This window comes from Zonotrichia leucophrys, chromosome 10 (assembly GCF_028769735.1).
Source record: "Zonotrichia leucophrys gambelii isolate GWCS_2022_RI chromosome 10, RI_Zleu_2.0, whole genome shotgun sequence".
Lineage (NCBI taxonomy): Eukaryota > Metazoa > Chordata > Aves > Passeriformes > Passerellidae > Zonotrichia > Zonotrichia leucophrys.
Genome location: NC_088180.1, coordinates 13,117,526 through 13,142,500, shown reverse-complemented (window position 1 = coordinate 13,142,500; position 24,975 = coordinate 13,117,526). Strand labels below are relative to the sequence as shown.

The 24,975-nt window shown below is 46.4% G+C and overlaps 1 protein-coding gene across 4 annotated transcripts in view; it reads right to left on the bottom strand.

The window, feature by feature from the left end:
- Positions 1–24,975, bottom strand: part of NTRK3 (neurotrophic receptor tyrosine kinase 3) — a 222,011-nt gene that overhangs the window by 75,153 nt on the left and 121,883 nt on the right. The window contains exon 13 of one of the 4 annotated variants that reach the window (XM_064721861.1): positions 5,784–8,533. The exons of the other annotated variants lie outside the window; for them this stretch is intronic. Within the exon in view, the coding sequence (XP_064577931.1) occupies positions 8,415–8,533 (119 nt within the window). The 3' untranslated portion in view covers positions 5,784–8,414. Of the gene's footprint in view, positions 1–5,783; positions 8,534–24,975 lie in introns of those variants that run through there. 4 annotated transcript variants of the gene reach the window in all.

Genomic DNA, 24,975 nt, shown 5'->3' with positions numbered 1-24,975 from the left:
CACAGTGCCATAAGCTAAGGGCACAGACATGTCCCAAAGGGTTGAACCAGCCCTTCAAGCATCACCCAAACAGATTCCTGTGCAGCCCTTTAATTTCAGTGGCCCTTTCAGGTCAAAGAGCCAGGTTTGATCTGAAAGGGACACTAATAATTCTAATAATCTCACATGGCTTAACCTCCTCAATATTATTCTGCTTAGCCAATACCAACTATGGACGAACCCACAGCTGAATCCTCCTACTTACATGAGGTCTTCAACTCGTGTTGTGCTGTATCTACAGCTCATGATCACCACATTTCCTTGCTCTTGGAGTCTTAGAGGTCTTCCTTAGAAGGGACATTGTCAATCCTTACCTATTTGGGCGTACATGGAAATATCTTTTATGCTCAGGAGTCTTCTTTGTTTCCTAAGGATGACTCTGTCTTTTTGGTGAGAGATATTTGCATTTCCTTGTGACACTTCTATTGACATCATTCTGCCCTTTTTTCCTTTTTTTGTGGTTTATGCCAGCACCACTGAATCCAAAGAAGGAAACTTGGCAAAACATGAGATGCTTCACACATTACAGCCATGCAGAGAAGCTTAAGGACCTACAGAGAATGTTACCCAACTCCCAAGAGCCCACTGTGAGGTTAACAGGATTAAACTGAGCTCAGTCTAGTCACAGGATGATACTTTCACCCAAGATACGCTGTCAGGGATTTTGTTACCTTCTTCTAAAGCCATGGCCATAAGATCTTCTGTTTGCGTTGAGTGGCAAGTGTGTCATACGGCTGCAGAAAAGCCACTCTCTCTGTGTTGGCACTGGGCAGGAGGGTTAAGGCACACCACTGCCTTTTTCTGGCTGATTGCTAATGAAAATGAGAGACTGGCACTATCACCAAGTAGCCACCCTTGCAGTTCTGTGCTCTCAAGTTCTCTGAAGGAGCCAGCAGCTATGCCAAACACCTCCCACAGCTCTGCCATACCTGCTGGCATTTGGGCTGCATCCTCCTTCACCACAGCTGACCTGGTGGCCAAACAGGAGCAGCCGTGGGCGGCAGCCCTGGCCCCAGCAGCTTTTGGCTCTTGTGGTGTTCCACTCCCACACAGTGCCAGACCTGCAGCATCTCCAGCCAGAACAGCCCCTGCTTTCTCCTGAGCAGGGACTGACAGTTCCCCACTGATACTGTCTAATGCAGCCAGTTATCATTGATGCATTTAGAGCAGATCCATCAAAATAATTCCTGCTGGAGGTCTGAATCCAGCACATTACACACAATAGCTCCCTAGAAGGAGAAAAAATGACACTTACCTGTCTTTAAGGGAGGCCCTTCTCATCTTCTGCGACATCTGTGGGTGGTGAGATGTGCTGGCTTTGGGGGACTCGTACCTCTGCAGGTGTTCCAGCAGAGCTGAGCATGTGACTGCAGCTTAAACACTTAAATTTCCAAACCCTCTGGGACCACCCAGTAAACCAACGTGTCACAGACATCTTTTATGAAAAATCCTTTCCTTAGGATTTTTCCTCCTGTGAAGCTGAGAGGCCTCAAGAACAAAATGTAAACAATGATTATCTGCTGCTGTGGAATGCAACAGGTGCATCTGTGATTGGTCTCATGTGGTTGTTTCTAATTAATGGCCAATCACAATCAGCTGTGACAAGCCTTTGTTGTTCTTTTTCTATTCTTAGCTAGCCTTCTGATGAAATCCTTTCTTCTATTCTTTTAGTATAGTTTTAATGTAATATATATCATAAAATAATAAATCAAGCCTTCTGAAACATGGAGTCATATCCTCATCTCTTCCCTCATCCTTGGACCCCTGTGAACACCGTCACACCAACATGTCCAGAAAGCTCAAAGCAAACCTGCAGCCACCTTCAGAAGCCCACAGGAGGCTGGATCAGGCACTATCAAGGAAGAGGTGACCGTGCACAGCTGCTCCTCTCATCCCCACATATTGCCTGGCCCTGATACAGCAAACCCAAAGTGCTCTGTTGATCCAGAATATCTCTAAAATTGCCAGGCAACAAGGCCTCACGAGGAAACCTGAGCAGAGGTATGACTCTTCAGCCTGGCAAGATGAGCTCACACCAGTGATGTTGGAAATGTGCATTAGCTTGATGTCACTGCACATGCCTGACAGGGGCACCAGGGACTGAATCCTGGCAGGATCAGGCCTTGGATACATCAGCCTGAAAGGCCAGGAGCTCCCTCTCTCTTGTATCAGGTGTTGTAATATACTCCACCACTTCACCAGCCTGGTCCATAGACTGTAAGCATCCCTCCCTCCCTGTCCCAATTATCTTAATAAACAGACTGGACACATCTCTGACTCACTTAAGATAATGATGACCTGGCCAAAATCAGTTTATTCAGACATCCTGGCAGTTTACTGAGCCTAATGCAGCCCCAGTCTGGCTCTCCCTGACTCCTCATCAATGAGCCTGACCTCCAGCAGCAGCTACTCTGCCACCAGTGGATGGAAACCCACACAAGGGTCAGATAAAGGCTGCTCCCAGGATTCTGACTGGAGCCAGGAAAGATGCTTGCTCTGAAAGCAAGCTCTTAACTGTTCCAAAGGCCCAGGCAATGACAGTTTTTCTTGTCTGCAGAAAGACCTGTCAGGATGGTATTAATCCCAACATATGAAAAGAAACATGGGGTTGGGGACAACCCCAAATAACAGATGACTGAAGGGCATCTTTGCATGTTACATTTCTACCTGTCTGAAACATTCACTCACCCAATCCAAGAGCAAAACCAATACTCATCACACAACACAAATATTTGAAGCAAAATCTTGGAGAAAAAAGGCCAAATACTCTGAAATAATAAACAAATGCTTACAAAAAGTCAACTTCTCTGCAGGAAACAGGCACAGATCACAAATGAGTCACTAACAGTAGAGTAAATCACTTAACCAGCACTTAGAACAAATCCCTCCACTTTATACAGAACAACCAAAATTTATTCCTGCTGATTAGTCAGCAATTACACTCACAAGTTCAAAATAATACCAAAATTCAAATGTAGCTGTCTTGCAGTTGCTCTCTGCTTTACTGCTGGAGAAACTATCATCATCTCTTTGCGAAGGAATCCTCCTGCAGTTATTTACTGGTGTGTGGGCTGGGATTTATTCTAGCTCTCTGGCATCAGACCACATGCTGCCACCACCAAGGAGCCTGCCTTTCTTAAGGAAAGTAGTGGGGACAGCACTGGAGAAACCACAGAATATAAAGGCAAAGAAAAATGCAGCACAACAGCAGAGATACATCATTGCTTCATCAGGTAGAGCACCTTCTCCAGCTGAGAGTGGGCAGGTCTCCCATCAAACTATACCCACACCTTCAAAGCAGCCGTTTGCACTTCCCCACAGCTTGTTAAGTTTTCCTCCAACTGCTCAGGCTATGCAGGCACTGGTAAATGCATGGTTAATATGGACTCTGACTCATTGCACAAACAGCACCAGAAGTGCTTCCAAACGTTAAGGAAAAAAAATGAACTCACTCAGCATTGATTTCTTGTGGGCTCTCTTGGCTGCTGCTCCTCCAAACCTGTGATTTTTAGCTTTACTACTGTGTCTAGGCCTCTTTATCCTCTGCTAATGCCAGGCTTAACCCTGAGGATCTGCAGCTTGTTCTGGGTACAAATCAGAGCAGAGCTGAATCAGCAGAAGCAGCTTCCTCTGACTCCCCATAGCTCCCAGGAATTCCCTGGATAGCAGGACATGGACACAGGGAAAGGACAAAGGCCTGATGGTAGAAAGAAACACCAAACCACCACCTTCAAAACAAGGTCAAGCCTCTTGGGAGAGAAGGCATTGACTCCTCAAAAACATATCTAAATACACAAAAGAGCAGCAAAGAACATCAGGAGTCAGTGCAATGTGGATAAGCAGCTGCAGAAACTCAATATACCCCAACCATGACCTACAGCATCCCACACACCCTGCAGCAAGCCTGAGCCCAAGGTCCCACACAATGATTCCAACCTGGAGAGTGCCAGAAACACACTGTGCTTGTCGTGGTCCCTCCAAGCAGGAGCTGAAAGAAACATTACTCCATCTTTTTAGAGTCAAAGTACAATGAGCCAAAACTTTGTTTCTCTGCTCATTCACACACAGGCTCCACACTCTACAAGCCCTGAGGAGGCGGGGTTGTGATGCTCATGAGGAGCTGCTCATTCCTGCTAGAGGTCCTCTGCCCGCATCCTACCAAGCCAGCATCTCAAGCTCCTCTAGTAATAACTCCTTACTTGAAGAGTCATTTGCAGCCAGAGTGGGGAGAGAGCAGCACAGCATTACCAGCTCATGGTCCAGCTGTCACAAAGAGCACGGAGCCTTCACATGGGCACATCAGGCAACAGAGACAGCCAAGAAGAAAAAACAAGAAGAAACAAGTGCCCAACCCCTCTGTGATGCCTGTCAGAGCCCATAGTTAAACCAGCTCCTTTTGAACTGACAGCATTGAAAGTATTGTGGGAACTCATATGTAAGGAGTCAGTTGCCCTGAAACACAAAGCAAAGTGAACCAAAGCTGACCATAGCAGCAGGCTGAATAATTGGCTAATCAACCACTGTTTGCAATGTTTCTGGGCTGTGAAATCTCATAACAGACCCTGCAGAAGTGGAGAAGAAAAGACAGAGCTCCTAAACCCCATGTTTGTTTCCCACACCTCAGAAAGAAAAAGGAAACAGGGATGGAATCCAATGCAGCTCAGCTGCTCATCCCTTGTGTAAGGTTATGTTAGGAGACAGACATTTGTCTTGGGCACGGCAGACATTGCTGGAAAGGTTAAGGTCTCAGCCATCACCTAATCCTGTGAACCACAGCACCCCATCACTGCTAGAGAAATGCTCTTTAGAAGGGAAGGTCATGCAGAAATTCACCCACAGCATCATTTTGAGACATTCGCTTGAAAGTCATGCCAGGAAGTTATAGGAACAGAAGGATGCTGGAAAACATGTTTTTAATTTGCTCATCAAAACTCTCACCAGGTTTTCTAAGAGGGTTCCAGCACCATCCATCAATATGTGCTCAAACACACCCCCGTCTTCATGCCCACTGTCACCTGCAGGTTGGCACAGCAGCTTTTAGTCACATCAGTGACATCTCCTGTGAACAATTCTAAGACACAACTAAGAAACACTCTCATGCCAAGTCCCCCACATTGCAGAATGGTTCCTCTCTCCTCCTGGAGCATCCAACCACCTGGACATGAATTTCTAATGGGGAACCTGAGCATAGTGCTCACCTGTACCCCACTGCCTCTACAGCAAACACACCCTTGAGAGATTAACATGAGGTCAATTGTTCCTGAGGAGAGCACAACAATCCAACACCCAACAGCCAATTTTGCTGGTTTCTGTCAATTTGCACAGCCAAGCAAGGAGACCCGAAGCAACAGCATATCCTGAAACAAAAGCACTGCAGCCAGAACAATCTTTTACTGTCAGGCTCCCTGAGAGATAAGGCTTCTAATAAAACTTTTTCCACTAACTATAGAAACTTGTCTTGGCAAATCCTGACACAATCTCCTGCAGTACCAGCTTGTCCCTGAGAATATGACCATTTTATGCTACAAAAACCAACAGGTTGTCAACTGAGACCATTAGCAGCTAAGCTCCCAGGTAAGAAAATATCTTTGTGCCTGATGAGAGTGACAGAAGCAAGAGCTACACCTGAACAATGTTCCCATCACAACTGTAAATCCCACCCTCCGCACCCGCCAAAGAAGAAAACAAACCAAACTCCCCACAAGTAGACAATTTCATGAAGAAGTAGACTATAGGACATGTCATTCTGAACATTTATTTATTTTGTCTTCAAAGAAGAGGCCTGGTGCAGCTGTTTCGTTAGAAAATAAAGTGTTTATTAAGAAACTAGACATTGAACACCCCTATAGTCTCTGTGAAAAGGGACCGTCCCATTTCCCATTAGCACAGGATGATAGTTATGGCAGGATAAGAATGCTCAAAGATGGAGGAATCTCATTGACAGAAAATGAGGTAATGATTTACAATAATTAAAAATAAAATAAAATTTAAAAAAGAAACATCTTTAGACTTGCTACTTAAAGCCACCAATCGCAAACAGCCATGACTGGCTTTCGTTTTCAGCAGTGAGGAACCAGAGACTTTAATTGGTGTTAAACAAATTGAGACATCGATCACAGTGGGGAGAACTGCTTTTAATTATGTTGTACGGTCCGGAGGATTTCTTCTAAGCAGAGATGGACCTGAGCTGCAAAATTCAACCCTTCCTCTGCTAGGGTGTTTGGATATAGGCTTCTGGTCCAGGCCCACGGATGCATCTCTACGACTGATACACACAGTTGAGAGCAGAGTCCCCTGAACAGTGCTAGGGAGAGGAGACAGTTCAGACGGACAAGACATCCCCAGGTCAGGTGGGCAACTTCCAGGAGATGGGGAAATTCAGTTCAGACAAGCACCCAGTGATTCACACGCTCGGTGAAGCTTCTCCTCACTCTGTGAATCTGCAGAATTGAGGTGTCCATGGCACACGGCCGCAGGTCCTCTCTGGCAGTGCACCTCTGGCATTTCCAGCTCCGATGCGGGCAGGAAACGTTGTTGGGAGATTTGGTCATGGTTTCTGAAGCCATCCAACCTGAGCCAGGTCTCCTCGTGCTAACACAGATGCCCCCCTAAGGCATGTCCATTAACTTAAAGCAATCTGCCACCATCTCTCCAGTACTCTTCTATTGCACTTTACCTTTTTATGCAAACGAACCAGGAGAAGAAGCAAGAGAATGGAATATTCCCAGCGCTATCCCTATGGGACAGCTGATAATAAAACCTCCTGGCAACATCCAGGGTGGTTCATGCAGGTCACCTGTAAAGGCAGGATGAAGCAGAACATCCATTCTGAGGCTTCTGCCCAGTTCTGGTGGAGAGGGACTGTGACTCTTTCCAGTGGCAGTGACCCTTGAGGGCTGGTGATTTAGAGACACCCCTGATGTGATAAGGTCACCTCGGGCCACCAAGAAGGCAAGCAAAGCTGAGTGGCTGGTGAGCAAGCTCCTGATCCAATATTCCTCTCAAAAGGATCTGGCCACACCTGAATCTTTTGGAATATTTTTTGTCCTCTCGAGAGAATTTGCTTTACTTATAGGTTATCACTGATATGTGTGAGCAAATCTGTACTTCCCGTACACATGACATCCAGACAGTCCAAGGAAAGCCCTGCAAATTGCCACAAGGGCAGCTGGCTTCTCTTGAGAACAGGATGAAAGGGTTTACTTTTCCATCTGAGAGGCTTTGGATGAAGTAAGACAAAAGTGGGATAGGAGAGGGGAAGAGAATACAAATATTGGCCAGAACAGGACCGATACTCCTGTTTTTGCCAGAGAAGAAGCAACAGAATAATTTTTTTCCTCTCCTTCAGTCAGCCAGCCTTGAGCTGATGGTTCTGGGTATGCAGCTGGGTTACAATCAATCTCTAGTGGGGTGGGCATAGAGGGGAGAGCTAAATGGGGCTGGAAAAGGCCCAGCAGTGGGACCTGCGTGCGTCTGATATGCTTTTCCACTTTGCTTACTGCTCTAGTCCTGGCAAGGACACAGACCCTCCTGCGCTATGGATTCTCCATCCATGTGGGAAGTGCAGGCAACTCCTCAGATAAAGCTCATCATTTAAGCAGCAGGGAGAGACCAGAGTACGACAACGAGATAGTCAGATCCAATGAGCCGCTCTAACACACACAGACAGACAGACAAACAGGAGAAGCCTCCTAGAATATGTGCACTTCAAAGATAACCACACTCTCTTCCTGTCAGAGAAGTAAGATACTTTTTTCTTTTTTTCTTTCTCTTTCCATTCCTTCCAACATTATTTTCTGTGCAAGAACTGGGAGCGGGGCTGCCTTTGTTCTTACCAAAAGTCTTCGTTCTGCTTTAGTTTCTTCCAGGCTCCCCGCCTCGGCTCGCTCTGGGAGACCTCCCATGGCGGTGCCACGTAAGAGGTGATGGCAGCATTCACTGGGTGTTGCGAAGACACAAGCTTACAAGGAAAACTCCAAGCAGGGAGGACATGACTAAAGATGTCAGTTTGGTTGGCTTGGTTGGGTTTTTTTTGTTTTGTGTTTTATTTTAAAGCAAAAGTACAATTATTTACTGTGTTATTAGGATGACTCCTTTCAATTGGGTTTTAATTCTCTTTATTTTGCTCTCATTGCTGCTGTTGTGCCTTGCAGGAATATTTTAACGAACACAGCGACCATTGGAGGAAAAGAACAACCCTGTTATCTGGTGACAGAAAACCACAGTTTCAGTTGGCTTTAACGTGTGTACAGGCAGGGCTGTAGAGTCCTATTGGGAGGAGACCTCAATCCATACAGACCACGCTTACTGCTTCCCACCATTTTGAGGGCACAGCCTATAAACTTGACATCAGAACAGGGACTTTTAAGGAGTTTTTAAAAGCCATGACGTCCTTTGCTGAAATAAACACTGACATCCTCAACATAAATGCCTTGGTTAAGAGGTTTGGAATGTCCAGGGAGGCTTATTGGATTCAACATAATTTCTCTGAAACCTAAAGGGGAAAAAAAAACAGAAAAAAGAAAAAAGCAAAATAAAGTAAACGAAAAAACAAAAAAGAGCAAAACTAGAAAAAAAGAGAGAGATATCGACACACATGTGATTATATAAAAAAGAACCAAATGAATAACTAGCAAACGGCTGCCATTAAATTAAAGCCAAAATGTCCTCTCCAGGCAGGGCTGCCTCACTCTGTCTTTCCATAAAGAACAGGCAATCATTTCATGTGCAGCGTGCAGGCACAAGTGCTCTGAGGACAAGGGGCATGCAAGAGGTCTGGATAGACAACTGGGAACAACTCTTTTCCAGAGGTTCCCATTACATCCAAATTCCTACCTAGTCCATCTTTTCCCTAGGCAGACAGTGAGGAATAGGTAGGCTCCTTCCTGTGCCTACTTCTCTCTCATGATTTATCTAATCTGGCACAACACTCTTGAAGCCAAAAAGTACCATTTCAAGGCTGGGGAGACCTGACTCTCATAACCCCATAGACCTTTCTTCATCCCAGCTGTCCCATCTACACCAAACCCTGCAAGCTGGAGGCATCTTCTCCTCACACAACCCCACCTCTCTAAAAAATCAGATTAGGATTTGCCAGAAACACTGGCCAGATGAGAACGAAAAATAAGGGGAGCAGAGATCATAGGCAAGCTCCTTCCGTCAGTCCAACAAAATTACAGGGCAAATATAACGTTTTAAAGGGTTGTATCAAACATCTCCTCAGAATGCATCTGCCTTTGGTTGCCCCAGCCAGGGAAATTCACTTGTTTGCCATGACCAAGATATGCATGCAGGATTTTGGGGATTTTTCTCATCTCTAGCAAACTCTCGTGGGTTTAAAAGGTTTTTCCAAGAAATTAGTGGGATGTCTCATCTACATAATTGCCCTAAGATTTAGAAAATACTCCTGCAGTCACAGGATCCTGAACAAATCAAGTTAACTCAAGTCTGGCATCACCAGGGCAGCATGGAGCAGCTTGGATGCCATTAAGAATTGATCTCAGTAGGAAGAGTATTTTCAAACAGGCTAGGAAATTTTCTCACACCAAAACTACACCAGCCTGAAGATTTTTCTTTTCCTATTTCTTCTTTCTATTTTGTCTTTTATATCAGTTTATGTTTCTCCACTGCACTATCTTACTCCATCTGCACATCAAACACGTTTCCTTTGATGGACCTGGGGATACAGACAAAAGCTGTTTGTTTGGTTTGGAACTGTTTAACTTGTTTGGGGGAAACTATCTGTTATTCTCAGTGGCCCTTAAGGGCTGATCCACATGGGAGAGCAAGCCAGGCTCAGCTCTGGTTCATGTGTCATAAACAAGATTCATAGGCAAATTCCAAGCGATGAAATATCATTAGTAAACGAAATGAGAGTGAAAAAGAGCCCAGCTCAACTCTCATGGTTTAAAGTGATCAGAGTCACTGGGACACAAATAAACATGGCATCCCTGAACGTCACTATTTATCGTGTTTTGTTTTTCATAATATAAATACATTTTATGGCCGCCAAAGGATAGCTGGGAAAGTCTATTCTCAACAATACCAAGTATCTCCAAGGAGAACTCCTGTCTGCTTTATTTTCCTTGCGTTTCTCAGCTCTGCTAAATTAAGTCAATTTCACTTCTGCCAGGCCACATCCCACAGACCTAAAAACCCACTGGGGACACACAGCCCCAGCAAGGGGACATGTGAAACATCAGCAAGACTTAAGGCTGGGGACTCCAAGGGCTTTGCTGTCTGTGCTGTGAATCCCAGCAACAGCAGGGTCTTTGCAGTGGGGTTAGCCCACCACTGGCACACAGGGGCTGCCGAGGGATGATGAGGACGTTCCTGGAGCTGAAGGGCCGAACACACATCCCCGCTGGCTTGGGAGAGCAAGGCAGCATCGGTCCTTTTGGCATCCTCTCCTTCTGATTTATTAAAAGTCCCCAAAGAATCTGAAAAAAAGCATGCTTCTCTCCTGACTGGTTTTTCTCTCTCTTCCTCACCGCTGTTTCCCCTATTGTGCTGCTACCTTTAACCCCGTTCTCTTGTATGGAGCAGAAACCAACAAGGCTCTTGCTAGGTTTATGTCTTCGCTGACGGATGTGAGATGGATGATGCTCACGGAGATGTCCAGGGTTAAAATGGGTGAATCTCAACAGGTTCAGAGTTTGGATGCTGCTATGACAAATGTCATCTACCATCACAGCTATTAGCTTCTGAAAAACCGGCTTGGAAATATCTTTAAAAATATGGGGGCTTTTTACTCTTTTTTTTTTGCTTTTTTTTTTTTTTAAGGAAAAAAAAAGGAGAAATAGAAATATTCAACTTCCTAAAACAGTTCAGGAAAATTTAAAACCAATAACTTTTGTGGAGTTTCACATTTGTCAGTGCCAGCTGGAAAATGGGAGGAAAAATACTATATTTGACATTGGTTGTAGATTTGTAGGGAAACTCCAACATGCAAGCCTGAAAATAGTAAGGAGGTAAAAATCCCCACCCTGTAGATTGAAATCAAAAACATCTCCAAAACCAACAAAATTGGAAAGGGTCTGACAAACTAAACTTTGTGCTCCTCCCAGTTATAGTGATATCTCTTTTTAAATTAAAACATAATACTTTCTCTACTAATAGCCATCGTATGGTAGTGGAATAAATGTATGGAGAGTGTTGGAGAACAGGGAAGGAGGAATGAGCTCAGATTTGCTGTGCAGCTCTAACAGCTTGAGATGGAGGAAGCAGATGGGGCATTTCTCTAAGCAGGCTGGATGGATGTGGCAATGAAAGGACAAGAAAATTGAATGCAACCAAACCATGCAATCAGTTTTTGTCCTCAACCCTGGCCATCCACTTAGTCCTCCAGAGCTGTCTCGTGTTTCCCAACACCCTGGCTAGTGGGTTTTGGCCACTCTGCCCCATGCCCATACCAATCCAGTCTATGGACAGTGCCCTATCAGGAAAACACTTCCTCCACTGAGAGAGCAAAACTAAGGAGAAAACCAGATATTTTTCACCTTGCCTTCCCTGTGTGCCTTCTGGTAAAACTGCTGCTATTCAAATAGAGCATGTTTCTAAAGTCTTGGAGACCTGAGGCTGCTCCACATCACCTGAGAGGAGTGGCAGGGATTGTCACATGGGGAGGCGAGGGAATGACGCAGAAAATGATGCACTACTCCTCACAGCATCCCTATCTGCCACAGCAGGAGTGATGCAGACCAGTTTTGAAACCCAGGGATGAAAACTGCCTCTGAAACAGCAATATAAATTGCTGTGGGAACGGATGAGAAAAGCAACGGGATGCTATGTAACGCCTGGCAAAAATGGGTTAAACAAAAATAGCAAATTAAGGGCAACAAGCTGGCCAAACATAACTCTGCTATCCACACAGCTCACATTAGGCGAAGGAGCTTTGAGCTCTCTTCTGAGTTACAGCAGAATTTATGATATAAAGGAAAAGCAGTAGGAGACTCCAACAACAGCGTGCATTTTATCTGTCTCTCTGCGCAGATATGAAGCATGAATAGCATCAAAGAAAGCATGAAAACCATCAAGCCTGGCCCACATCCTGAGCAAAGGAAATAGCCATCCCTTTAGTCAAAGTCAGCACTGCTGTGTCTGTATCTGAGGGGTAAGCAACACAACAACCCAGGTTTCCTGTCATGGATGGGTTCATCTGCTGGGCTAGGAAACAAAACCCTCTTTTTTCCCTTCCTCTCTCAGCATGTAACAGGGTGAGATGCAGCCCAGCCTAAGGCCTCTCTTGCCACAACAAAGCAGGTCACAGAAGCTCAGCAGAAACACACTGTGAGGCTCTCCCTGATGCTCTCAGCTGCAGATAACCACATCATCTCCTCTACTGTTCAAGGCAAAGTCAGAGAGCCCAGATCTCCTCTCATTTACACCAGCCCAACAGTGTTGACCACAATGGAGAACCTCAAGCAGATTCAGTCCACAGATGAATTTCACACTGATACACAGACCTCAAGCAGATCTTCAAGTAGATTACACCTCTTCTTAGCTCTGAAAGCTACAGAAATTCTTATAATCCTTCATTTTTGTTTAAACAGGGTCCTTATTCCCCTCCACGGCAGCTCACCTTGCATCTGTTTTCATTTTCCATGGTTAAACCTCTGGCATAAGAGTCTCCCACTTTAATCAAAGAGATTTGACGTCACAGGAAGCCTCTTGGGAATGTGCTAGATGGAGCTCTAGCCACAGCTTGTGCCATCTTCTTGTGCTTTTCCACAACCCAAAATCACAAACAGAAGATCTCAGCACTGTGAGTGGTTTGGAGGGCAGGGAAAGGAGGGGATGGGCTCAGAGCAAGAGAAAAGCAGAAGCAAACGGATCCAGGAGCTCCCATTTCCACATCAATTTCTCTAATGTTTGGCTAGAGCAGAGGAAGGGGTCAGAGAATTCTGCAGGCACACAATGGCCAAACAGCTTTTCCTTGAGAAAAGGGCAGCATTCACAGCTTTCCACGGGATGAACTCTTGAAGGCTTTGTAAGATTCACTAAACCTTTGGTCGGAGGAATTCCAGTATCTGCTGCATTTCCACTGTTGCCACCACTAACGTAGGCCATGTCCATATTAGCCAGGATCACAAGTTTGTTTTCTCTGGAACTCTTTCATGGATGGAGTAGTTCCAAGATACTAAATGATGTAGCCTGATAGCTCAGGAGGCAGAGCTCCAAGATTCCCCACCAATCCCCCCTTAGGAAAAGCCCCAAAGTAGGAAAGCACTTAACAGGGTATAAAATAAAAAATAAGAAGGAAAAAAATCTATTTAAGACCAAGGGTGACAGGAAAAAAAAAAAAAGGCTATTTTCAGGTCTGAAATGGCCTGTGATTCGAGCCAAAGCTACCCTCTTGTCCAGAGGCACAGCCAGTGCTTTTTCTCCAGCCTGCACTGAGGTACAGCTATTTAAAGCCACTCAGAGGCCCACTGCATGATGGAAAGCAGCCAGATCAGTTGGGCCTCATCGGTTTTGTTTTTGTTAGATTGAAGCCAGAGTATGTGAAATGACTTGTAAGAGGACCAGGGAAGGGGGGAAGGCTGGGCACCCAGCAGTCTCACCCACGGCACGCAGAGCTTGGTCTCTGCCTCATTTAAGGGGCAGTGGGTCACAGAGGAAGTCCCTGAGCAAGGAGAATGGCTCTTTTGTCCCCTGAAATACCCACGGCCATGCAAAGACACGTGGCAAAACTCTCAGGGGTTACAGGTCAGCCGTGAGAACACGCTGCAGGAAAGTGTTTGCAAAGTTGGAGGCAGCTGGCATTGCGGGCATTGTCCAGCTGTTTCCCTGCCTCTGCCTCCCCTTGTTCTCACACTGGCACATCCAGGAGCCTTCTCCTCTACCATTCTCACTGCTGGGAAGGAAAAACCTGTCTCCCTGCCTCCACAGGTCCCCGCTTCTCACCACCATGTACTCTCTGCACTCCACAAAGCCCAAGGGACCTGGCACGAAAGATCCCATCCTAGCAAGTAATACATCATTTTCATCACTCTGGTTTTCAAATATATTCTTATGTCAATTTTTAATTTTTTTTTTCAAGTCAGCCCTCGGAGTGCTGCCAATTTAAGCACAAGTGCTACAAGAGCTTCTTATTTCCACTTTGCCTGACAGGTATCCGTGTCCCTGTGACACTGCCTCTGTTCCCCAGCTGCTTCAGATAGCAATAGTTACCCTAAGCATTTTACAGAGTTATTGAAACCACTGACTAATGTGCCCAGAAATGAATATCCACTGGGAAAGAATCTGTTTTGGGCTCGTGTTCCTTAATTGCTGATTAATTCCAATTATGGTACAGCTGATCCACCAGTACCACAGATCACCACATCAAAGAGCCAACCAGTAAAGGAAGCCCCTGAGTTAGAACAGCAACAGCTCTGTTTCAAAAGTTCCTTTTAGCTGGAAAGTGCTTCATAAACATTAATTTGTTATGCCTCACTCACTCCCTGGGGAGGAAGGAGCTGTTATACTTAATACACAGGCGGCAAAACGGTGTCACAAAGCAGGACCACGTTTTCTCCAAGGTCTCCAAAGGAACCAGTGACAGTCCTGAATATCCAGCAGGGAACAGCCTCAGCTCCAAAGCTCCATCCTCTGCAGGAGCTCTGGGCTGAAGAAGGGGCAGAAGTGCTTGGTAAAGCCAGAGGGCTGGGATATCACAGCAGACATCAAGAAGAGACACAGATGGTGGGCAGGATTGCACACAACTGCTGCAGCCTGCAGCTGGGACCTCCCCAGCCCAGGCAGTGCCAGGGATGCTCTCCTGCTCTTCAGAGGATGGGAGGAGCTGATCAAGGCCCAGAATAAATCCTCACTTGTTGAAGTCTCTTTACTCTGCCATCTGCTCCAGCAGCACCTTATGTCATCCAGAAAGGCCAGAGCTGCCCTCCAGGAAGCCCAGGAGCTGTACAAGCCCGAGAGTCTGAAGTGTCAGGAAGAACATCCTGTGGGAAAACACGATTTTGTGGAGTTTACAAACCGAGGATGGAAACTGAGGAGAGCAGGAGATCTCAGCAGGAAAGGAGGCACCGAGCACTACAGAGGAGCTGTAAATGGGAACAGGAAGAGCTGAGGGCTAAAACACAGCGAGAGCAGCGGGGAGTTTCGAGGAACAAGATTTTGTTGATTTTTTTTAGGTTCTTTGGATGCTGTGTTGTCCAGAATTATTGTTCTTCATCTGTGTCTCTCCAGTGCTCCCACTCTGTTGTTTTCTTTGGAAACAAAGCTGCCACCACAGGTCTTCAGCTCTTGATAATTGCCCCAGTAGATGGTTCTCAAAATAAGTTGTCTTCTGCACCAAAATGTGTCAAAGGGTGTTATTACACTTCCCAAGGGAGAGCTCCCAGCTCCAGATTTTGTTTCGAGACCATGTCTTGGTATCTTTCAGTATTTCACAAGCTCTAAAACACACACCCCAGGGCACAGGGAAGGCTGTGCTCTCCCAGGGGAAGACAGAAAAACATAGGTTTATGCTGATACTACAGAGCTCCTGTGGGACTATTTGGAAAGTGCCAACCAAACGAGTTTCAGGTATTTGTGGCTGCCTTCGTTCTGCAGCAGGGGCTCTGCTCCCAACAAACACACATGAAACATGGTAGGTTTTTGCAAGAGAATGTATGAAATGCCGGGAAAGCTCCTTTAACACATTAAAACATGATGAGGTGAGTGAGGAGCCCTGTTGGGGGCTGCTGCTGTGCAAGGAAACCCTCACTCCACCCCAGAGCAGAGGGTGAGCTTTGCAAAGTGGGGAAGGTCTGGCACAGCACAGCAGGGCAGCAATTCAAGATCTAAGCCCAAAATGTGTGTCTGCGGTTGATTAGGGGTCATCACTCAAAGGAGGGAGGAAGGATCATGAATCCTTTCTGACAAGCTTTTCCCAGCTAGTGGTCTAGCTGTGAATTTTTGCTCAAGCAATCAGCTCTGAGCTTAACACACTACACATCTGCCAGACCCTTCTCTGCCCCAGTTTCATTCTGGGTCTGCAAATAAGTCTCCCTCTCTCCCCTTCTTCCTCTCACATCAACTCACCTAAATGCACAAGGCATTTAAAGCACTTGAGCCCAACCTTATTTCACACCACGTCACTGTGCAAGCCTTTGTGTGTCTGCCCCACTTGAGCCATTGGCATGTGCTGATCAAACATCAGGAGAGATGGGGCAGTGAAGGGGCTGAGTTCACAGGCCTCCACATGGGGAGGCACTGCAACATGGAAACTCCTGGGAAAACAGCTACCCAAAACCTATTTTCCCTCCACTGAAGGTTTTTATGCTTGAGAAAAACAACTTTACTTAAAAAATAAGAAAAATAAGTCTTTCCTCTTCTGCATCACCTCTCAACAAAAATCCTTCTTTCCACCACAGCTAGGACATCTCCCCCTCTATTTTAGCTGCTCCTTGAAGCAAGAACTCCCCACACCATGACTAAAACACATAAGAACATACACTTCTAACAGCACCTCCACATTCACACATGCAACTAAATGTGGGAGATCACAGCCTCACTCCCAAAACCAGCCTGGGTGTGCCCGAGTGTGCGCGAATGTGTGCAAATGTGTCTGAGTGTGCATGAGTGTGTCTGAGTGTGCGTGAGTGTGTCTGAGTGTGCCCGGGTGTGCATGATTGTGTCCTAGTGTGCCCAAGCATGCGCTGGTGTGCCCAAGTGTGTCTGAGTGTGCGCAAGTGTGCAAATGTGTGTCTGAGTGTGCCCTAGCGTGCCTGAGTGTGCGCAAGCCTGAGTGTGTCCAAGTTTGTCCAAGTGCGCATGAGTGTGTCTGAGTGTGCCAGAGTGTGCCCAAGTGTGTCCGAGTGTGCGCAAGTGCTCATGAGTGTGTCTGAGTGTGCGCAAGGGTGCATGAGTGTGCCCGAGTGTGTCCAAATGTGCATGAGTATGTCTGAGTGTGTGTGAGTGCACAGGAGTGTGTCTGAGTGTGCATGTGTGTACACGAGTATGCCCGAGTGTGCACAAGTGTGCCCAGGTGTGCCCAAGTGTGAGCGACTGTGCCATACAGAGGACCCCAAGCTGCATGATGCCAAAAGCACCACCAGAACTCAAGGAGAGCGTGCATAGCCCCTGCTGCGTGTGGCACACGTGGGCTGGCCGGGGGGAAGCGTGAGAGGGAAGCAGAGAGGGATGGATGCCACAGCTCGGAGCACGTGGCACGGAGCAGAGGAGTGCAGGAGAGAGGCCCAGAGCTGGAGCTCACACGTGTGGGGCTGAGAGCACAACGCTGCTGAACATTTACTCTCACATTACGGATTTAATGGCTTTTAACAGGAGACTTTGTAAGCGATCAGGAATTGGAACAAAAGGAGCTGGGGGAATAATTATCCTAACCAGGGGAGCTAAAGAACATGGCAAAATCTGTGCTGAGCAATCATGCTAATTAAAGGCACCCAGAAGAATCAGGATAGAAACGCCAAATGGTTTTCACTCTGCTGCCCTAATCCACTAACAGCCTCGGCACTTTGACTCCCACCAGCTGTGGGAAGGACGGGTCTGGGTGAGCTGTTTTGTAGCAGTAAATGACAGAGATAAACAAGTGACACGGGGGGGTTGGTCCCCTCTGCAGTGGAGCCTGAAGCGATGCTTGGCCCGCCAAACCGAACAGTGGCTGCTTTGCACCAGCAGCCTGGGAGAGGACCAAATGCTCTCACAGCCTACAGCTGAGCAGGAAAGATCCCAAGAAAGCAGAACTGCTGCTGGCAACTACCAGCATGAGGCTGAACATAGCCCACAGCCACCAGCCTGGTCCTTTTGGGCTGCTCAGCCCTGCTGTGTGCTGCCTCTGCAGGGAGCTGTGTCACACTGCTCAGCACCCTGCTCTGGCCTGGCATGTGCTCCCAGTGCCACACCAGAGCTCCGGCAGCATTGGATATGCTGCTCCATCATTTGCACAGTCATCACAGGGCTGCTCAGATTTGGCTTTCTAAGGTAAGGGCATCTATGCGGGAGGCATCATCTTGATCTTCTAATGGTTAAAATTCCAGCTGGGGTTCTTGCCATCTAGCATCAGAAAAGCAACAGCTAACACTGCAGCATGGGCACATTTTCACCCAGAAATGTGGAGTCTTGACAAGCGTCCATGTTGTAGAGGAACAAAATGAACACCAATGCTTCAGCAGACTAGATGCTTTACAGACCCAAATAAAAATTCCCATGCATTCAGCTAGTGTAAAACCCAACCAGACTCCTCAAGGAACTCCTGAGCCTTGGTCTGGTGGGGATTTCAGGGGAGTACCTTCTTCAGATATATCTGAAGTCAAACAGGACATCACATCCCAAGGTAGATGGGTGCACAAACACAATTAACAGAAAAAAACAGAGTGGTGAAATCACCCCCTGAGTACAGAGAAGTCTCTCTCTGCCCTTCCCAACCTCCAAGAGAAGGTTCTCCTCAGGTAACTGCTTGGGTGTGATGTGAGTCTCTCCTCCCCAGCAGTGCAGACCTGGGTTTTGTTGCAGTCACCTGCATTGGCGCAGAATGAGAGCTGTGCTGGGGAGGAGGTGGGGAGGCAGAAAAACCAAAGCCAACAATTGCCATCAAGTGACAGCTTTCCATTTTAAAAAGTTAGGGTTTTTTGTTAATCAACAGGTCCATTAACATGGAGCAAATATCTCTGTAATGGACACCCACAGGATTGCAGGCTGAACTATTTGTGTGCAGCATCTTTTTTTTGATTCACCCTAAAGATCATCAAGTAAATGAGAGAGGATGTAATACTTGTGCAGGAAGCATTCCACAGCGGATACATTGATTGCAACACTCAGCCAGCTGCCGTGTGCCAGCCTCCTCTTAAACAGACTTCATATTTGATTCTCTGATTAAATATTTTGAAATGAAGAAAAAAATCAGCCCTAGATTTGTGCTTCCTTCATGGAACCTGGTACTCTTCCAAGGAGGATCACATGAGTGACCAAGGTCCAGTCTCCTCCCTCTCTTCCTGTCCTCAAGACACAATTCTATTCCCTTGGTCCCTGTCCAGCCACAGAGACCACTGCCTGGCCTCTTCCCACTAAATCCTTGGATCAAGACAGGAGAGTCTGTTTGGTGGCACACCTGGAGACCTGTTGATTTATTCATCCAACCTCTCTGAGCATTTTGCCTGCCTGCTCCTCTCTGACTCCTCCTCTCTCACCACAACAGATCCATTTCAATCAAAACCCCACTGGAAGCCCAACAGGACAAGAAAAGACAGGGCTGAGAATGAGGAATACCCTGAGATGAATACAGAGTCAGAGAGTCCAGGACCCATGAGGAAATTAGCAATGAAACCATCAGCTGAATAATTTGCCCCAGCAAATCCCAGCCAGCAGAGGATGGCCCTGGAGCCAGAGCTGAGAGCTTGTGCTCTCTGCAGGTTGCAAAAACAGGTTCTTTTTCCACAGACCGAATCCCAGGCTGACACCTCCTTTATGAGCTGCTGAAAAACACCATTTTCTGGACGAGCTCTGCAAAAACACAGTGACACTTCCAGTTTATGAGCAAGCCCTGCCACCGCTCACCGAGCCACAGCCTTGGAGCTGTCAGAGCCGTGCTGAACAAGAGCAGCGGGGCCAGGAGGCTGCCGGCAGCTCTGCCGAAGGGACGTGCTCATTTCACATGCAAATGAGCCACACAAACTGAGACCAGACCCTCCTTCTCCCCTCTGAGCCATGGTAAATTGCACAGGCGGAAGGCAGGTGAAGGGTCTCTGAGGCAGGTGAAACGCAGTGGTACAAGGGACCCAGCATCTAATTGGAGGCAAGAGGAGAAAGCTGAGCACTCACCCAGGGCCCACAGGGAGACTCAGCTAACCCTCCCTCCTCCTGAGATAAGCTCCATCAAGAGATTGTCCAGCCTGTTGGGTTAATGACTCCTTGAGGCTAATCAGCGGTGCCAGCACCTACAAATGAAGGCCCTTCTCTGCTGTAGCTTCCATCCTTTCTCTCCTTCAGCACCACCAGGAAAATAAATAAATAAAGCAAGCCTGTAGGTCCCATCCAAGCTGAACTGCACGGGCCATTGCAGCCAAGCAACAAGGTAAGTGCTGCAGGTATAGGCTCAGCTGTGGATTCTAGGCTCCTGCCTACTCTCCCCTTCTTTTCAAAGAAAATAAAATTGAGTTTGCATCGACTACTGAGAAAATGAGACAACATTATACAGGACACGACCCTCTGCAATCAAATTAGGACATTGCAACACCATAGCCAGCATGGAGTGTGTAGCCCTGACAGGATATAGGATCAAGGAGAATGATTTTATGCAGTAAACATTAAAAGACAAAAAGAAAATGAATCATATCAGGACATCCATCATAACTAGAGTAAGAAATAAGTTTGGAGTGGCACAACAAGCAGCACTCCTGTCTTGGGGCTTCCTTCCCAAGTCTTTCTTGTGTTCCCACTCATACTGGCCAGACACTTCTCAGGGCTAGTCATTAAAGACATGGCAGAAGTTGGGAAATATTTTTGCCACTTGCTGCACAACTTCCTCCCAGTCCCTTCCCCAGAGCTCTGACAATTTTCAAGAGTAAAGCAACTGTCCACAGAGTTTCCAGCTGTGGCCCAAGAACAGCAAACCCCAGGGTTCTAATTTCAGGGCTGCTCAGATCTGTTTAGATACAGGACCAGGTACAGCAGCAGGGCTGTTCCTCACTGTACCAGGACTGTGGGCATGTACATCTGGAGCCTGGGCTCTGTGCAAGCTGGGAGGTGAGTTCTGCCACCCTAGGCTGGTCAAAACCCAGTTCAGCCAAACTCCCTCCATGACTGTTTCACCCATCAGGCAGAGGAACATGCACCTTGCTAAATGTGGGAAGGAAGACACAAACCTCCCTAAACTCCTGATTTCCTAAACTGATTTACATAGCAGTCTGTAGCAGTGGTTTCCCAACTGCATAATGAGTACATTAACTTTGGCTAAAACAATTCTCCAGAGATGAAGAGATGGAAAAAATAATCAAAACAAACTGTGATAGAGTTTTTGATTAAGCAGCTGATGATCAATAAAAGTTATCTGCGGGGCACGGAGTGTTAATGAGCTCCCATTCCTGTATCAAAAAAACACCTGAGCCCATGGTCCCTGCTCCACAGAGGTCAGCAAGACTGCTCCTCCTGAACTGACAAAGTGAGAATATGGGCTAAAATGTCCACTGGTCTCACCTGCCCTTATTCCTGTTAAAAGGGTGATGGTGGAAGAGGGATGAGAAATAACCTTAAAGCAGGATGTGGCTAGAAAGAGAGGACTGAAAAAGGTTAACAGCCTGACTCAGACCCGAGGTGCTATGTTTGGGGGGAAAAAAAACAAATTGAAAAGGCATTCATAGCCTTCTCAGACAGCTCCATTTATTTAAAGAGGCCTTGGAGCTCTGCAGCTGTAACACCAACACCTCTACAGCAGGGAGCAAGAAGGACCAGCCAGTGGGGCTGCCAGCTCCCTGCCACCAGTGATGCAAGGCACAAAGTGACTCACACCACATCCTGTCATTGCTATCCCCTTACCCTTTCCCCCACAATGTCATTGCAAAAAAGGTGTTAAATCTCTTTGGTTCTTAATATCTTAAATTCATCCCCAAAGATCCTAAAGCATTAAAGAGTGGACTTTATAGAGAATTTCTCATAGCAACACAGCCACCTGTTTAATAGCACACAGCAGCAAGGCTGCACAAGGGTTTCAGAGAGCAAGTGGAAAGGAGAGCTTCATATTAAAGCTACAGAGAAGAGACAGAGGCTCAGATCAGCAGACACATAAAATATCACTACCTCTGCCTGAATTTAGCTATTTCACTGTAACTAATCATTTTGCTCTTCTAGAAATGTCTGGAGAACTGTTAGTGACCACAGGGAGCTGCTAGGATCTTTGTATTACATTTCCTCCAAAAGTTCCCTCCTCTGACAGCCTAGCGCAGCCTGCCTACAAAAGGGATTTGTTTTCCCAAAAACCCACTTAGCCTTCCTGTCCTTAGAGGGTCTAGGGAAAGCTGAGAAAAAATCAGCAGACAGGATACTTGTTCTGAAGTGTCCCACAGGGAACAGAGGGGATGAACAGCACAATAGGATTTCTCCCCCAATTTCTCAAATTCTCACGGAACTGGGGTTTGCAATTGCCCTCTGCAGAGCCCATGTCAAGACAGATCATTAATACCACTTGACACTGAGTATCTCTTGTATTAAAAAAGCACAGCAATTACTTAGTTCAAATCTCTATATTATTCATAAGATCTATATCTATCATGGATACGGTATTTACACTGCTAGGGGAAATGTAATAAATAAGGCAATAAGCGTTTTCTTCCTCCAGGTCAAGATGAAAGTCTGCATCTTAGACAGCAGTGCTTTCCTTGGGCAGCCAGGCTCATATCCCAGCCTCCCTGCCTAATTCCTGCAGCCAGGGACTAAAGCCAAGCTGAAAAATTTCTTCCTCTGAGCCCAGCACTTGGGTTTTAACACACTCCAATGACTGGAGGAGGCAATGCCCAGGTGGAATGAGACCTGCAAGGAGAGGTCTCTTCAGAAGTAGTCAAGAGAGCAAAGCAGAACATATTAAGACTGTAGCATGGCCCCCATGAAGGTGGAAAAGGGAGAATTTGATCTAAGCTATCTGGAAAAGAGCAGGAAAATGTTCAGAACTGCCATTTTCTGGGATCATAATATGCAACTGACAGCTCCAAGGATGTGTTTATCCATCCAAACCCCTGACTCCAAAACACTGGCTGTGAGAGGACTTCAGGTGGGGACTCATAAACATGCAACATGGTCCAGTGGGCTGAACATGGGCCAGTCTGCTAGCTGTCAGCAACCTGGTGTGACCTTGAGCAAATTGATGTCTTTCCAGCTGCCTCTCCTCATCCATAAAATGGAGATGAAGATGCTCAGCAGCCCCTTGATGGGCTAGAAGGAGAAACGCCTCTTTCCAGGAAACAGTGGAAATACAACATGCCAGGTTAGTTCTCCTCATTAAGAGGATAAAATCTACCCCATGCCTCAGATATTCAGCTGCCTGCTGGGCTCTCAGTAATGTTCCCCTGACATTTGGGCTCTGCTGGGATCTGGCACAAAGAGCAGAACAGTCCCACCCCACCCCAGCTCTGGGATTTGCCCAGAATTTATTTTTAACGCAGCCTCAGTGTGAACATTTGTGTTGGGTTTGTATGAACTCATGCTGATCCCTGACTCTGAGCTCGTCTCACCCTGACTGTGCCAATAGCCAGGATTGTCAAAAGAACAGAGGGCACAATCTCCCCCACCCTCACCAGGAGTCTGACACGAGGCAGACCCAAAGCCTCCCACCTCATTCCACATGGAGGAAGGAATCTTTGGGCAGCCACCTCAGATGGAGCCGTTCCTGCTGTCCAGGGTAACTAACTTGTTCTAGAACGTAAGACATGTTCAACAGGGCCCTAAAACTGGGCTTAAAATGACCTTTCAAAACCATGAAGCCCCAGCTAAGTCCTTTATTTCCCTGGTTCTGGAATGTGAGCAATGGGATGGAGCTGGAGCTGTGGCCCATCTGAGAGAAGACTTGGAAGACTGGGCTGTAATTTTCTGATTTTCCAAGCCCCCAGGTATAGCTTGAAACACAAGGTCCTTGCTCTTGCACACACCTGCTGGCCACCACCTCCCTTGCTCAATGCTCCTCATCAATTACAGCACAGAGACACAAAATGACTGATACTTTTAATACAAAGAGCCTGTCATTTATTTATTAGCTGGCGACAGGCCCTGCAGCCCTGGATGGATGCATTATAAATCAGCTGCATTTCTAACCATTAAAAATTCATCCAATTCATAATGTAGGATGCCTATAATTTCCTTATTAGTGTTGAGTGTGAAGGATTTTTCTTTCTCCTCCCTTGGCTCTTTGCTTTCCCAAGATCTTGCTCATCTGAGGATTAGCTTGGCTTAATCCTGCAAGAGGGAGGTGGAGGGGTGAGAAGGGCTGGGAGAAGGGAGACAAGGACTAAAGAAATTTTGTTCCAGTGTTTTCTCCTAATTGCAATTTTCCATATATACTTAGGAGCCTTGGCTGTCTCCTGTCACACTTATGGGAGCGAGAGAAACTACTTGTCCTGAATTTAAGAGATGTTTGTATAGTAGGAGAAAAAAAAATTCCCTTTTATCTCACAAAGGGAAAAAAGGAGTATGGTGGTTGGACAGGGAAGTATGATGTAAAACCTGTTAAAAGTACAAGTAAGATAAGAAGAGGTGTCCATACATTATAAACCAGTGCATTTAAAATAGATCAAACATATATATGAGATTTATATATAAAAATAAGTAGTATAGTAGACTTCAGACTCAGTGCCCTCATTCATTGAGGAAAAATAGGTTAGTAGGCCTGGAAGAAAGGTGTGACATTTTTACAGACCCACAGCGGTGACAAAAAACTTCAGGTGCTGCTGCAGCATCAGCAAAGGAACTTGGAACGAGCATCAGAAAAAGCTCAGTCTACATGAAACTATAAATGATCACTTAATTTGAGTGCTGCATCCCATGTTGACCAGGCTTGGCTGCAGACAGCAGGACAGCCTGGTCCTTGATGTGGTACACACAGAAATGATGTTCATGCTTTCAGTGAGTCCCAGATTGTTCCCATCTCTTAAATAATTGTATTCAGGGAGGGGCAGGGAGAGAGGGCTTGAATAGATTCAAGCCAGGCTCAGCACTAGGTAACTTGCAGTGTGTTTAGGAATGAGTGTGCAGGAATCTAAAAATTGATTATGCAATAAACCCTGCCTCAATGGGAGACAAGCCCAGGCATTGAGAGCAATGCCGTGACTCCAATGTACTTTTCACCTCGAGAGATGCTTGCATACAAACATTACATCAGCTGCACATGGAAATGGGTTTACTGGGTAAGTTCACTTCAGCAAATCACATCTTGTTCAACAAGGCCAGTGCTTTACTCTGAGCCATGGCAAGAAACAGCTGCTTCAGGTCAGGGCTTTGGGAGCACACGAG